This window comes from Impatiens glandulifera, chromosome 2 (assembly GCF_907164915.1).
Source record: "Impatiens glandulifera chromosome 2, dImpGla2.1, whole genome shotgun sequence".
Taxonomy (NCBI): domain Eukaryota; kingdom Viridiplantae; phylum Streptophyta; class Magnoliopsida; order Ericales; family Balsaminaceae; genus Impatiens; species Impatiens glandulifera.
Window position 1 is genome coordinate 55,811,154 of NC_061863.1, and position 14,502 is coordinate 55,825,655.

Consider the following 14,502-nt stretch of genomic DNA (forward strand, 5'->3'; position numbering starts at 1 on the left):
TCTATACATAATACTTAGTCTTATTTGACCTTTTGTTCTATACATAATACTTAGTCTTATTTGACCTTATTTGACCCTAAGTGAAAAACAAAAAAACAAAAAAGAAAGCCTATTTAACTTCCTTATCCTTAATATGAACATTCAATTCAATTTATTCAATTTATTCAATTTCTTTATTCTAATATGTTTATTCCTAATCTTGTTAACCAAATTCAACAATCTATCTTTATCCTTATTAGTTCTTATTGAATTAGACGAAGAACATATATGAATGTCTTTTCATATTTAAAAAAATATATATATTTAAAAATCTAAATCTCAATAAATCAACATAGAGAGGCTCTGATACCACTTGTTAGTTTCTTTAATCTAAATCTTTAATCCTTTGTCTATAACCTATATACTCTATGTCGATAAATTGAGATAAACTGTAACTGCGGAAATATACCTGGATCTTGAATGAAGAACGGTCCATTAAGTCGTTCTTCGTTATTCTCTTTTCTTGATCTTCTCTAGATCTTGGATCTTCTTGTTCTGAATCTGGACCTGGATCGGAATGTGGATCTTCTTGTTCTATATTTGGACCTGGATCAGAATGTCTGATGTGGGCGGGGTTTAAGTCTTCCAACCCTATATCGATAGCCTTTTTTTTTGTTCTTGAGAGATGAACCTAAAACCTTATTGTTCGATGAGAGAAACAAATTAGGTAGACTATCTATATGGGTTGGGGACCTAGCCCTAATATACCCATTTATTATTCGGCCCATCAACGAAATAATAAATGGTATTTTTGCTTCTACACAAATATGACCCCATATTTATTATAGATGTCTAAATAAGCCCATAACTTTTATACTTTAATAGATCACTTTAATTGGCTTTAATCTTTATTATGGTAACAACTAATATACAATTATTAAATAATATATGTACCCAAATATTGGAAATAATTCCAACACTTATTTCTTGTTGAAAAAGAAGAGTAAAAATAAATAAATGAGATATCGTTGCTTCATTGTTCTGCATGTTGCCAAGCTGATAGAAAGAAGAAGAATGCAAATTGGATTTTCTATCTACTTCATAGATGACTCCCTTTGAATATAAATCAGTGACCACCAAAGTAGATTGGTAAAGACGGTTTAAAAAATAAAAATAAAAAAGTCACAAATTCGATTACATCTAAAAGTATTTTAAGTTTAAACATGGTTATGATTGTGGTCATGCTAGTTCTCTCTTAATTCTCAAAAAAAAAAATATCTACTTTAGGGTTTAGGAATGAAGTGGGTATTAGGGACGTTATTCTAACTGTTTCATTCATAATTTTTTCAAAACAATTTCAAGCCCATTTCAAACTTTTTTTCAAACCTACTAAATTTCAATTCCTAGATCCGTCCCTGGGTTAAATAAACAAATAAATGTTAACAAATAAAAAAGAGTAATGATAGAGTGCGGAAATTTAGTGTTATGAATTGTGTCGGGAATGATGTGCCAACATGTGAGTGGACTTGAAAAATGAAAATTTTCTATCCTATTACATTTTAAGTCCACTAATGTTTGCCACATTAATCCCGACACCATTCATGAAAACCAAATTTCTGCTCTCATCAAATAATGTAATATACACTAATATTATGAGTTTAATGATGTCATATTTTATTATACTTATGATTAGAGATTATTTAGATAGGAATGTTATAAAATATAATAAACAACCTATTTTTATTAACAATATCATAAATGCTTTTATATTAGTAACATATCATATCATGGACTTTCATTAATTCATATCCTCAATTTTTCTTAAAAACAATAGTATGAAACAAAGAATATGGTTTTATTAATTTGAAATATTAATATTCAAGTATCATAATTCGTTGTTAAAGTGATGGTCATTGAGCACTTATATCTAACACAATAGACTTATCTTGGTTCGTCGATGTCATTTGTGTTTCAAGGAGGTGTAGATAACCCCTCTTCTTTTTTTACATTGTAAAAAGTGTGAATGATATTTAGAATCTTCTTTAGAGTATTAATGATATCATATCATTGAGTTATTCTAGCAACTATCAGTGCGTGTTGAGAAATATGGATTGAGACGGGTAGATTTGCGGATCTCAAACAATGGGGATATATATATCCCTATTAGTTTATGGTGGATAGTTTAATTGGAGAGAATGGCAGAACCTTCAAAAATCTCAAACGCCTATCATCTTGACATGACATTATATGAAGTTAGATATGTGAACTAACAGATTCAGTTGGGATCTCATTTCTCTATCGAAATATCTTCGTACACATTAATTTTATTGTTTTGTTTGATTTTATTTTCACAATTATTATGTTTAAACAACTATTAATTTCATAAATAATATTATAGTATGAACCATTAGAAAAAATAAATAATTATCCTTTATTTGGTGCAATTTTGTCAAGTGAAACACACATGTCTTAATGGTGTGAAACCACATGTCTTTAGTCTAGGAAAGACAAATAACATCCGATCTTAATTCCATTTTTAGCAAAGAAAACATGTAATTTTGATGAACTTAAATTTTATTTGTTAGCAAATGCAAAATCAGTCAAAGATAAGTCACAATTTTATAATAGCGTCTTCATAAGATAAGAAATAAATCAGCAATGATGTCACAAACAACAAATAGCAATTGTCTTTCTTTTGAGATATTATTTTTTATATTATATGTGTGAATTTTTTTGAGCATTTCGATATAGTCAAACAAGAAGAAAAGTATATAACTAGGTAATTTTATTTTTTAATATATTTTATATTTAATTTTCATTAAAAACTTTGATCTTGTGTAATATTAAAATACTTTAAAAATCCTCTATTTTTCCTTCTTTTTCAAATGAACCCTAAAACAAGAAATTCTAAAATTGAAAGCAAGGACAAAGACCAAACTCCTATATATATTAATAGGGCAATCAAATGTTATACAAACAACCAACTTAATTAAATCCAAAGTGAGAAATGGAGATTGCTCATGCAGTTGTGATAGCATGCCCAGCTCAAGGCCACATTAAGGCCATGTTGAAGATGGCGAAGCTCCTACACCACAAAGGCTTCTACATCACCTTCGTGAACACCGAGTTCAACCACAACCGTTTCCTCAAGGCCCGAGGACCCCAAGCCCTAGATGGGGTTCCCGGTTTTCGGTTCGAGACCATTCCTGATGGCATTCCACCTTCTAATGAGGACGCCACACAGGACTCGACAGCTATCTGCCAAGCCATTCGCAACAATATGCTTTCTCCATTCAGGGAGCTCTTGTCAAGACTCAACCAAAGAGGGTCTCCATGTCCTACGGTGACATCCATCCTGTCCGACATCTCTACGCCGTTCACAGTTGACGCTGCACAAGAGCTAGGGATACCCGTGGTTCTATACTCTAGTTTGGGGGCTTGTGGTTTCTTTGGAATCGATCAATATAGTGTCCTCAAGGAAAGGGGACTTACCCCACTTAAAGGTATAAACATATCAAACACCTAATTACCACACTAATATAAAAGAAGTTAATAGCGACGATTTGTATTAAAATGAACTTTTATGCAGACATGAGTGAGCTGACGGAAGAGTATTTAGACACTAAACTGGATTGGCTACCGGCCGAATTCGACAACCTTTGTCTGCGGGACCTACCATCGTTCTTCCAAACCACTGACCCGGACGACCCATTCTTCAACTTAGCCATGGAAGCAGCCGAAGCAGTACACCGAGCCTCCGCGCTAGGCATCGAAACCTACGAAGCTCTCGAGCCTAAAATTCTCAACCACCTCTCCGCCAAATTCTCAAAAGTTTTTGCCGTGGGTCCTCCTCAGTTACTCCTCAACCAAATCTCGTTGCATAACCTAGACTCCGTCGGGTACAGTTAATGTTAATGATTGTTTTTTTATATAAACTTAATAATTGATCATTATCTTTAACAACAACAACAACAGGTATAACCTCTGGCCTGAGGCAGCGGAATGTCTGGAGTGGCTGGACACGATGGGAGACAACACGGTGGTATATATCAACTTCGGTAGCATCACCCTGGTGACTCCACAGCAACTGATCGAATTCGCGTGGGGTCTAGCCAACAGCAACAAACACTTCATGTGGATAATCAGACCTGATCTGGTCATGGGAGAGTCTGCGGTTCTACCACCTGAGTTCTTCGAAGAAACTAAAGAGAGATGTTTGATCTCGAGCTGGTGTGACCAAGAACAGGTCCTCAACCACCCTGCGGTGGGAGGATTCCTGACCCACAGCGGATGGAATTCGACGATCGAGAGTCTGACGGCGGGTGTGTCGATGATTTGCTGGCCTTTCTTCGCCGATCAACAGAATAATTGTAGACATGCTTGTGAGGAGTGGAAGGTGGCTCTACAGATTGATAATGATATGAAGAGATTTGAAGTAGAGAAGCTTGTGAATGATTTAATGGATGGGGAGAAAGGGAAGGAGATGAGGAACAAGGCTTTGGAGTGGAGGAGGCTGGCATATGTTGCCACATCTCAAGATGGTTCATCCTCCATTAATTTGGACAAGTTGATTAGTGTCTTATTGGCCAAGGTCTAGGTTTCTTTGTGTTTGAGGTTTGTGAAATGTCATTGTTCCAATTTATATAGAATAATAAAGGGTTAAGTCTCAATTTTATGCATTAAGTTGGACTAAGATATAAATTTATTATTAAAGTTGTAAAATTTTATAAACTTGAAAAAAAAAAATTAAAATTTATAAAAGTTCAACTTAAATTTTTAACACTGTTAAAATTTTGTACATTTGTCCTAACATGTCATATCCACGAATTTTGTTTATAATTTTTATTGTCTGATCTTCTCCAAACAGACATTTTTTTCAAATCTGACTTTGATCATCTTTCCAATCAAAACCACCGTTTTCTCTAACGAACTCTGGTGTGTTCTCAACCCTAATCATCTCTCAAGAACATCATTCAATAAAATGTTAAGATCATACACAAAAATTAGGCGAAAAACATATGTGTGACGTCAAAGATAATATGTTTGAATGCTCCCACAAAGAAATTGGAAACTAATCTATATAAGACGTCTTGTCCTAAGTTTAAGCTTGAGTTTAAAAAAAAACTATTTACTAAATCTTTATATATCTCAATATTTTAAATTAATAATAATATTGTATTATTTATTTACTGGTTAGTAGAATAATTTTTTTTTTACATTAAGTTCAGGCTCTTAACTTTAATTTTTTTTGTTTCATATATATATATGTTCTCAACTCTCAATTATAGAGCAATATTTTTCTTGAATTTAGATCATGGTTCATATTAATTTATGCATTATTGCCATAAAATATAAAAAATAATTAGGATGAACAATAATATTTGTGGTTTTACGTCTGAAAAAGTTAACTGAAAAATAAGGGGATGAAGTTTGAGATAGTGAAAAAGAAATATAGAGGGCTGACGAGTGTTGTACATATACAAACCAAATATTATTTATATATATATTTTAAATAAAAATAATATTATTTAAATTTGTGAATTTATTTAAATTTGTAAAACTAAATTCAATCCAAATTTAATATTGACTTATATTTTTAAATCCATGTATATAAAGTTTGAAAACATATAAAAGAAAGATATAATGTATACCGATCAATTATATAATGTATACCGATCAATTATATAAATTGATAACGTCATTAAGTGAAAAGAAACATAGTTTAAAAAAAAATTGAATTTTGGATCAAATTATTAATTAAATTAAAATTTAATTAAATTTAATATTTTTTATTATTATATATTTATTTAAAAAATAAAAATATTAAAAAATCATCTAACATATTTATTTAAGTTTTTTATATTTTTTTATATTTATAATAATTTTAATTATATAATAATTAAATTTAGTAAGAATTGACATTTATCAAAAAAAATATATATATTTAATTATTTAAAAATAAATAAATTAATATAATACATAATTAGACCAATATAAAATATTTAAAATTAATATATATACATATATAAAAAAAATATTAAAATATGTGGTAAAAGAATTATTGTATAAAAGGGGAATTTGTGCTTTTAGATATTATAGTATCTTAATTTGTTTTTTATAATAATATATTATTATAATAAATAATTAGATAAATATTAAAAAATAATTAACTTAATATAATAATTCAATCAAAAATATGAGTTAATAAAAGAATTATTTATACAATGTCCTAATTTATTTATTTTATAATAATAAATTATTAAAAACCATTTAAAATTAATATATATATACATATAATTAAATAAAATATATATATATATGATAATAAAAAAATAATTATTAAAGTATTTTTATTTATTATTTTATAATAATAAATAAGTCTCAAATACATTTCTCCATAAATTTAAAACTTAACATATTTAATTAAATATACTTTTAATTTTTTAATTTAAATATTTTATTAATTTATTTTACCGTTTTTATTTTAATTTTAACAAAAAAAAAAAATTAATTTAATATTTTAAATTAATAATATATTAAATATATACATATTAATAATTTTTTTATCAATTTTAAAATATTATTTCAACTATATAATGTCTTATTTTATTTATTTATAATAATAAATAAATTTTAAAAAAATTTGAATATTTTTTAAAAATATTATAATTTATATATTTTTAAAAATATACATATATATGAACATTATAAATTAAAATAACTAATATTTATTTTATTTTATGGATTTTATATTTATATATATATTAAATAATTTTAATACTAAAAAGAAAAAAAATTGTATTATTAAAATCTCTTAATACATTGAGCATTGAGCATTCGTATATACCTTTTGACTTTTTTTTCATCCTTTATGGAAGAATTTTATGGTCTTTAAGGAGCAAGGATTCTCTAGTCCCATGTTCCCTCACATAAGGGAAAAGCAAAATCATCCATAGAAAATAAAAAGAAATTTTTTTACTTTTTCTCTTTTGCCCCTCCCATGTGAGAAAGAATCGGGAGAACATGCAAAATTGGGAGCAGAGAATCTCAATTTGCATTATTCAAGCCAACTATAATCAAGCCCTGATCCAAGTTGTCTATTTTCGTAAGTGAATTAAGTACAACAAGTAAGGTAAAAGCTTTTGGGTAGAAAATTTTGCTCTGCTACGTAGATCCATATTTATCTAAGTTCAAATTTACAAAACTATCTCTATGCTACGGTCACGAGTTGCTTAAGGCATGCTTTTACTACTCCTAAGCCCGAAGGAAACTGCTCATAAAATAGAGATCGGGTGCCTTTGCTGATGCAGTTCACGATTCATGGGGTATAGTATAAAATACCTTCATTTACCTTGTTCTCAGGAGAAGGGAGTGTCTTAGCCCACATGGCTCGATTATCACTTTGGAGGATATGCAGAAATGGTTTCAGTCCCATTTCTCGAGGACAGATCCTGGTGTGTCCATTCCCAACATTTGATTATACATTTCGGCATACATTCTTGTTTCCGCTTCATCTACTAATGGCCGCACTCCCTCATATAATAATTACTTTTAGAGAGATTCACCATAGTCTTAAATATGAAATGTTAACATTTTAACCGCTAGACCACTTATGATTGTTGAAATAATTCAAAGTTTTATGTATGTATATATATTTTTGTAAGTTACATTTTGAATAACTATATTTACGTTACATTTTGAATAACTATATATACTATATAAATTTTTTATACTCATAAAAAAAGTATAACAAAAATAATTATATCTTTCATTCTAGTATTAAATAAATAATAATATATATATATATATAACATTATTATTATATCCTAATTTTTCTCAATATTATATAAATATAGCATTTTTATTTTATTTTTAACCGAGTTTGTGGGTGGGTCAACCCACGATCCGACTCAAGTATTCATTTACTCTCACATATATATCCAAATTAACCACAACTTTCTACCCATCAAATTCAAATTAATCATATTTTTGGAGAAATGGTTTAACATCATTTTATTAAGAAATCCAAAAAGTAGGAGGGCCAAGAATCAAAACTAGACAAACTTTAGCTTTGATTATAAGATAAAAAACAAATAACCTTAGAATTTCTGAATGGTAGCAATCAAACAACAGTACAATCAAAAATGGGAGATACACTAGTAGAAAAAGGATTTTTATCGAGGGCATAAACCCTCGGAGAAAGCCAAAATGTCATTGGTGATTGTTTTCGTCGAGGGAGATAAATGCTCTTAGACGGTGTCGGTGATAGCGCTGTCAGTTAAGAAAAATAGGTTTCACCGAGAGCAATTGTGGCTTTCGTATATAATTATATATATTTTTTACTGAGAGTAGAGTCAATGCTCTCGAAGATAATAAACCTTTCTAAAAAAATAATATTCTGAAATCTTCATTTGGGTTTTGCCCTCCTTCCCTCAGATCATTCTTCCGCCAATTTCTTCTTTGCCCGCCCATTCTTAATTTTCCTCAGATCATTTGGAACTTTATAATCTTCTAAATCTCCAATCTGATCAAAATCACATAAACCTAAAATCAATCAATGTCTACAATACCAATATTATTATTAACATTTCATTTCAATCAAAGAAAAACCACGTCATAAATTAACAAATACTTCTTACCACTTCACGAATAGTTTTGGAGACATAAAAATATGTTTCAAGTCATCATGATCTACGCCGCACAGCTTCTTCATCTGCAAAATGAAGTTCAAATTAGGTTAATATACCTTAAACATTCACACTAATTAATAATAGTAGATTACTAACCAATATATATGATCTTTCACGCCTTCACAGCCTCCTCCTCCTTTACAGTATGTATCTTGTAACATCCATCTGGATCTAGATTCTTCTACTTCTTCAGATCTGGATCTGAATTCTTCTACTTTTTCATATCTAAATCTTGTGAGATTGAAGAGCCGCCAGAGAAACAATTTGGGGTCTACGTACGCGGTTTTGATGCTCGTTGTCGTAATGCTAAATGAACATCCGGCTTAGCTTGGGATCTACGTGGTTTAGTGGTTTTGATGAAGAGCTTGGAATTTAGCTTGGGAGAATGAAGAGAAAAAGAGATAGTAGAGAGGTAGAAATGAATAGAAAAAAGAGAGAGAGTAAGAGAGGAAAAAATGAACAGTTTGGACGACTATGGGCAAAATATAACTCTTATACCGAGAACAAACTTTTTCTCTCAGTTATAATCATTATTTTTACCGAGAGCACCCCCTGACCCTCAGTGATATTAATATCACCGAAAGCATTATTTCTCTCTCGACGATTATTCTCGGTAAATGTGATTTTTTTACTAGTGATATAAATATGATTGAGTTGAGGCTTGATTTTGTTTTATTTGCAACCAATTGACAATTAAATATCATTAAGGAATAATTTTATTTTAATTCATTAAATTTAAAAGTCAAATATTATGTATTTGAAGGCTATACAACTTATTTCTTGTTGAAAAAGAAGAGAAAATATAAGTAAATGAGATATTGTTGCTTCATTGTTCTGCATGTTGCCAAGTTGATCGGAGGAAGAAGAATGCAAATGGAATTTTCTATCTATTTCAAAGTTAAGATGTACATTAGGGTTGGAGTGAGTTTAAGTTCATTCCTAAAAAAAGTTAATGATTGTTTTGTATACATTAAAATTGTGACATAACCACCTAATTTTCTAAAAAAAAAAATTTATTTATTTCAATATTTATTTCTTTTATTCTTAAAAATAGACAAAAACCTAAGTTATTCTAACCATTTCATTCATAATTTTATAAAACAATTCCAAGTCCACCTCAAACTTTTTTTCAAACCTACCAAGCTTTAATTTCTAGATTCGTCTATTTGCACAACAATGAACAAATAGACAAAGAGTAATGATAGAGAACAGAAATTTGTATAATGAATGATATTGGGAATGATGTAGCAACATTTGATTGGACTTGAAAAATAAAAAATTTATCTCCTGTTAAATTTTAAGTTCACTCATGTTTTTTCAAATCAATCCCGACATAACTTATGACACCAAACTCCTATTTTCTATCAAATAATGTAATATACAATAATTTTATCAGTTTAATGATGTCATATTTTATTATACTTATGATAGGGATTATTTAGATATAAACGTTAAGTAACATATTTTTATGATCAATATCATAAATGTTTTTATATTAGTAACATATCATAGACTTTTATTAATTCATATTAAGAAAATGTTTTTCACGATTTTTCTTAAAAATAATAGTATGAAACAAAGAAGATGCATTTATTAATTTGAAATAATAATATTTAATTATCATAATTTGTTGTCAAAGTGTTGTTCATTGAGCACTTATATCTAACACAAAAGACTTATCTTGGTTCGTCGATGTCATTTGTGTTTTAAGGAGGTGTAGATAACCTCTTTTTTTTTACATTGTAAAAGTGTCATGCGTGTTGAAAAATGTGGATTGAGACGGGTAGATTTGCGGGTCTCAAACAATGGGGACATATCCATATTAGTTTATGGTGGATAGTTTGATTTGAGAGGTTCACAGAACCTTCAAAATCTCAAACGTCTATTATTTTTTTGTTGAAGGATCTTCGCACACATTGATTTTGTTATTTTGTTTGACTTTATTTCCATAATTGTTATATTTTTTTGTTGTGCTTAATTAAATGACTATCAATTTCATAAATAATATTATAATATGAACCATTGAGAAAATAATAAGTATCCTTTCTTTGGTGCAATTTTGTCAAGTGAAACACAAGTGTTTTTAATAGTTGTGTTAAACCACATGTCTTTAGTGTAGGAAAGACGAATAAAATCTTATCTTAATTCCATTTTTAGCAAAGAAAACATGTAATTTTGATGAACTTTAGCTTTATTTGTTAGCAAATGAAAAATCAATCAAAGTTAAGTCACAATTTTATATTAGTGTCTTCGTGTCTTCATCAGATAAGAAATAAGACAACGCTATGATGATGTGTAAGATTCGGTTGGGAGATGGGAGATGGTAGGGGAACCCTGTTTTGACATGATCCTTGGTTCGAAAATTAGCCTATTGTTCTTAAAGTAGATTTTGGAGGTATTCGAATAAGGAGGGACTGTCTTGTTGCCATGGTTAGAGACATTATAAGGGACGGGGAATGAAACACGCTTCTGAGGCGAATTCCGAAAGGTATAAAAATTCTCAATTCCATTAATACTGCAGATTTATGGGATTGGATGCATTGAGAAAGGTGAAAAATTAATTCAAATCTAGCTTGGGAATTTATTCGAGAGAGGGGCAGATTATGGAGTGGGTTGCCTTAGTGTGGTCTTTTAAGATCATCTCTTGTCATCAAATTATTCTCTGGCTTGCTTTTTGTAATCGGCTCTCGACAAGGGACCAAATTAGTAGTTATATGACGATCCCAAGTACATGCTGCATTTTATGTTCAGTGGAGGAAGAATTTATAGATCATTTGTTTAGTGATTGACCATTTTACGGCTAAATTATGGAGGTGGTTTACTAATGCTATGGGCTTACTGAATTTTCCCCTTCATTGAAATCAAATCAAGAAATTCATGATTGGAAAAGCTAAAGAAAACACGTTTTTTGTGAATGTCTTGAAGTGTTACTTCGGGGCGGTTGTGTATCAAACATGAATGGAAATAAACGTTAGAGTCTTCTTAAGGACTATGAAAAACGAGGTGCAAGTTTGGAACGATGTCATCTATGATGGTCAAACTCTAATACATACATGGAGGCGAATTCCTATATATCACTCCGGAGAATTGGATGCTTTTTCGAGAATGGGGTATTATATTTGAAAAAGTCACCGATTTATGTTTGTATACGGCGAGTTAATGGACTTGTGTTTTGTAGTTTGTATGTATTCATTGGTTTATTACTCTTTATTTCTTTATAATTCAAAAATTCATATCCGTTTTTTTTTTTAAAATGAAATGACAATTTTGCCGTTTATCAACAAAAATATATCAAAATAAATCAGCAATGACGTCACAAACAACAATTATCAATTGTTTTCTTTTTGACATATTATTTTTTATATTATATGTGTAAAATATTTTGAACATTAATCTGGTCAAACAAGAAGAAAAGTATATAAGTAGGTAATTTTATTTTTTAATATATTTTATATTTAATTTTTATTAAAAACTTTGATCTTGTGTATGTATTTATATTAAAGTACTTTAAAATCCTCTATTTTTCCTTCTTATTCAAATTACTCTAAAACAACAAATTCTAAAATTGAAAGCAAGGACAAATTAAGACCAAACGCCTATATATATTAATAGGGAAATCAAATGTTATACAAACAACCAACTTAATTAAATCCAAAGTGAGAAATGGAGATTGCTCATGCAGTTGTGATAGCATGCCCAGCTCAAGGCCACATTAAGGCCATGCTGAAGATGGCGAAGCTCCTACACCACAAGGGCTTCTACATCACCTTCGTGAACACCGAGTTCAACCACAACCGTTTCCTCAAGGCCCGAGGACCCCAAGCCCTAGATGGGGTTCCCGGTTTTCGGTTTGAGACAATTCCGGATGGCATTCCACCTTCTAATGAGGACGCCACACAGGACCCGGGAGCCATCTGCCAAGCCATTCGCACCAATATGCTTTCGCCATTCAGGGAGCTCTTGTCCAGACTCAACCAAAGAGGGTCTGCATGTCCTCCGGTGACTTCCATCCTGTCTGACATCTCTACGCCGTTCACAGTTGACGCTGCACTAGAGCTAGGGATACCCGTGGTTCTATACTCTAGTTTTGGTGCGTGTGGTTTCTTTGGATTGGATCAATTTCGTGTCCTCAAGGAAAGGAGTCTTACCCCACTTAAAGGTATAAACTTGTCATACAGCTTATATTAGGAGTGTAATAGCGACAGTTTGTTTTCAAGTCGTTAACTTTAACAATGGAGGTCATTAGTGAGGATATATTTATAGACGAACATTCGACAGATGACTGACAATTAATCTAACTGTCTTGCCAAACATTTTCCAGCTTAAATTTGGTGATACCTTACACAACTTATTCGTTTAGTTTTCAAAATATACTTATTAATGTATTTGCGACATGCAAAGAGATCCGTCGCTATTGTCTGAATAAGTTGTATATATGTAAAATGAACTTTTATGCAGACAAGAGTGAGCTGACGGAAGAGTATTTAGACACTAAACTGGATTGGCTACCGACCGGATTCGGCAACCTTTGTCTGCGTGACCTACCATCGTTCTTCCAAACCACTGACCCAGACGACCCATTGTTCAACTTATCCATGGAAGCAGCCGAAGCAGTACCTAGGGCCTCCGCGCTAGGCATTGAAACCTACGAAGCCCTCGAGCCTAAAATCCTAAATCATCTTTCTGCCAAATTCCCAAAAGTTTTCGCTGTGGGTCCTCTTCAGTTACTCCTCAACCAAATCTCGTTGCATAACCTAGACTCCGTCGGGTACAGTTAATGTTAATGATTGTTTTTTATTAACTTATTAATTAATCATTATCTTTAACAACAACCGACAACAACAGGTATAACCTCTGGCCTGAGGCAGCAGAATGCCTGGAGTGGCTTGACACGATGGGAGACAACACGGTGGTATATATCAACTTCGGTAGCATCACCCTGGTGACTCCACAACAACTGATCGAATTCGCGTGGGGTCTAGCCAACAGCAACAAACACTTCATGTGGATAATCAGACCTGATCTGGTCATGGGCGAGTCTGCGGTTCTACCTCCTGAGTTCTTCGAAGAAACTAAAGGGAGATGTTTGATCACGAGCTGGTGCGACCAAGAGCGGGTCCTTAACCATCCTGCGGTTGGAGGATTCCTGACCCACAGCGGATGGAATTCGACGATTGAGAGCCTGTCTGCGGGTGTGCCGATGATTTGCTGGCCTTTCTTCGCCGATCAACAGGATAATTGTAGACATGCTTGTGAGGAGTGGAAGGTGGCTCTACAGATTGATAATGATGTGAAGAGATTTGAAGTAGAGAAGCTTGTGAATGATTTAATGGAGGGGGAGAAGGGGAAGGAGATGAGAGGTAATGCTTCGGTGTGGAAGAAGCTGGCAGATGCGGCCGCAGCTCAAGATGGCTCATCCTCCATTAATTTGGACAAGTTGATTAGTGTCTTATTGGCCAAGGTTTAGGCTATTACCTTTTGTTTAAATCTTAATTATTTTGTCAACTAATAAGGTTTCTTGGTTTGTGGTCTGTGGTCTGTGATGTGTGGTTTATGGTTTTGTGATTTGTGGTTTGGTTTTGTGATTTGTGGTTTGTGAAACCTGTTCCAATTTATATAGAATAATAAAATGAGTAATATGTGTAATGCTCATGAGTATACATTTAAATATCTCTTTGCTTATAATTAGTTGTGCAATAAGACTTTTAGAATGTTTGTTCTTAAGGGCTGGTATTTGTTTTATGTTTGAAATTTCAAACATTACTAAATATGATGTTGCTCTAATATTATTGCACATTTGATCAATAATTATTCATGTGGATATTTTTTTTAT

The 14,502-nt window shown here is 31.4% G+C and overlaps 2 protein-coding genes across 2 annotated transcripts; both read left to right on the plus strand.

Moving 5' to 3' along the window:
- The first annotated feature begins 2,976 nt into the window (after nt 1-2,976).
- Nucleotides 2,977-4,576, plus strand: LOC124924986 (7-deoxyloganetin glucosyltransferase-like). The gene is made up of 3 exons (XM_047464966.1): nt 2,977-3,482; nt 3,569-3,878; nt 3,955-4,576. The coding sequence occupies exons 1-3, from the start codon at nt 2,987-2,989 to the stop codon at nt 4,574-4,576; spliced, it is 1,428 nt and encodes a 475-aa protein (XP_047320922.1). The 5' UTR covers nt 2,977-2,986.
- A 7,738-nt stretch (nt 4,577-12,314) lies between these two features.
- LOC124927574 (7-deoxyloganetin glucosyltransferase-like) lies at nt 12,315-14,197 on the plus strand. Its single transcript, XM_047468017.1, has 3 exons — nt 12,315-12,828; nt 13,128-13,437; nt 13,515-14,197. Exons 1-3 carry the CDS (start codon nt 12,333-12,335, stop codon nt 14,134-14,136), a joined length of 1,428 nt encoding a protein of 475 aa, XP_047323973.1. The 5' UTR covers nt 12,315-12,332; the 3' UTR covers nt 14,137-14,197.
- Nucleotides 14,198-14,502: the final 305 nt, after the last annotated feature.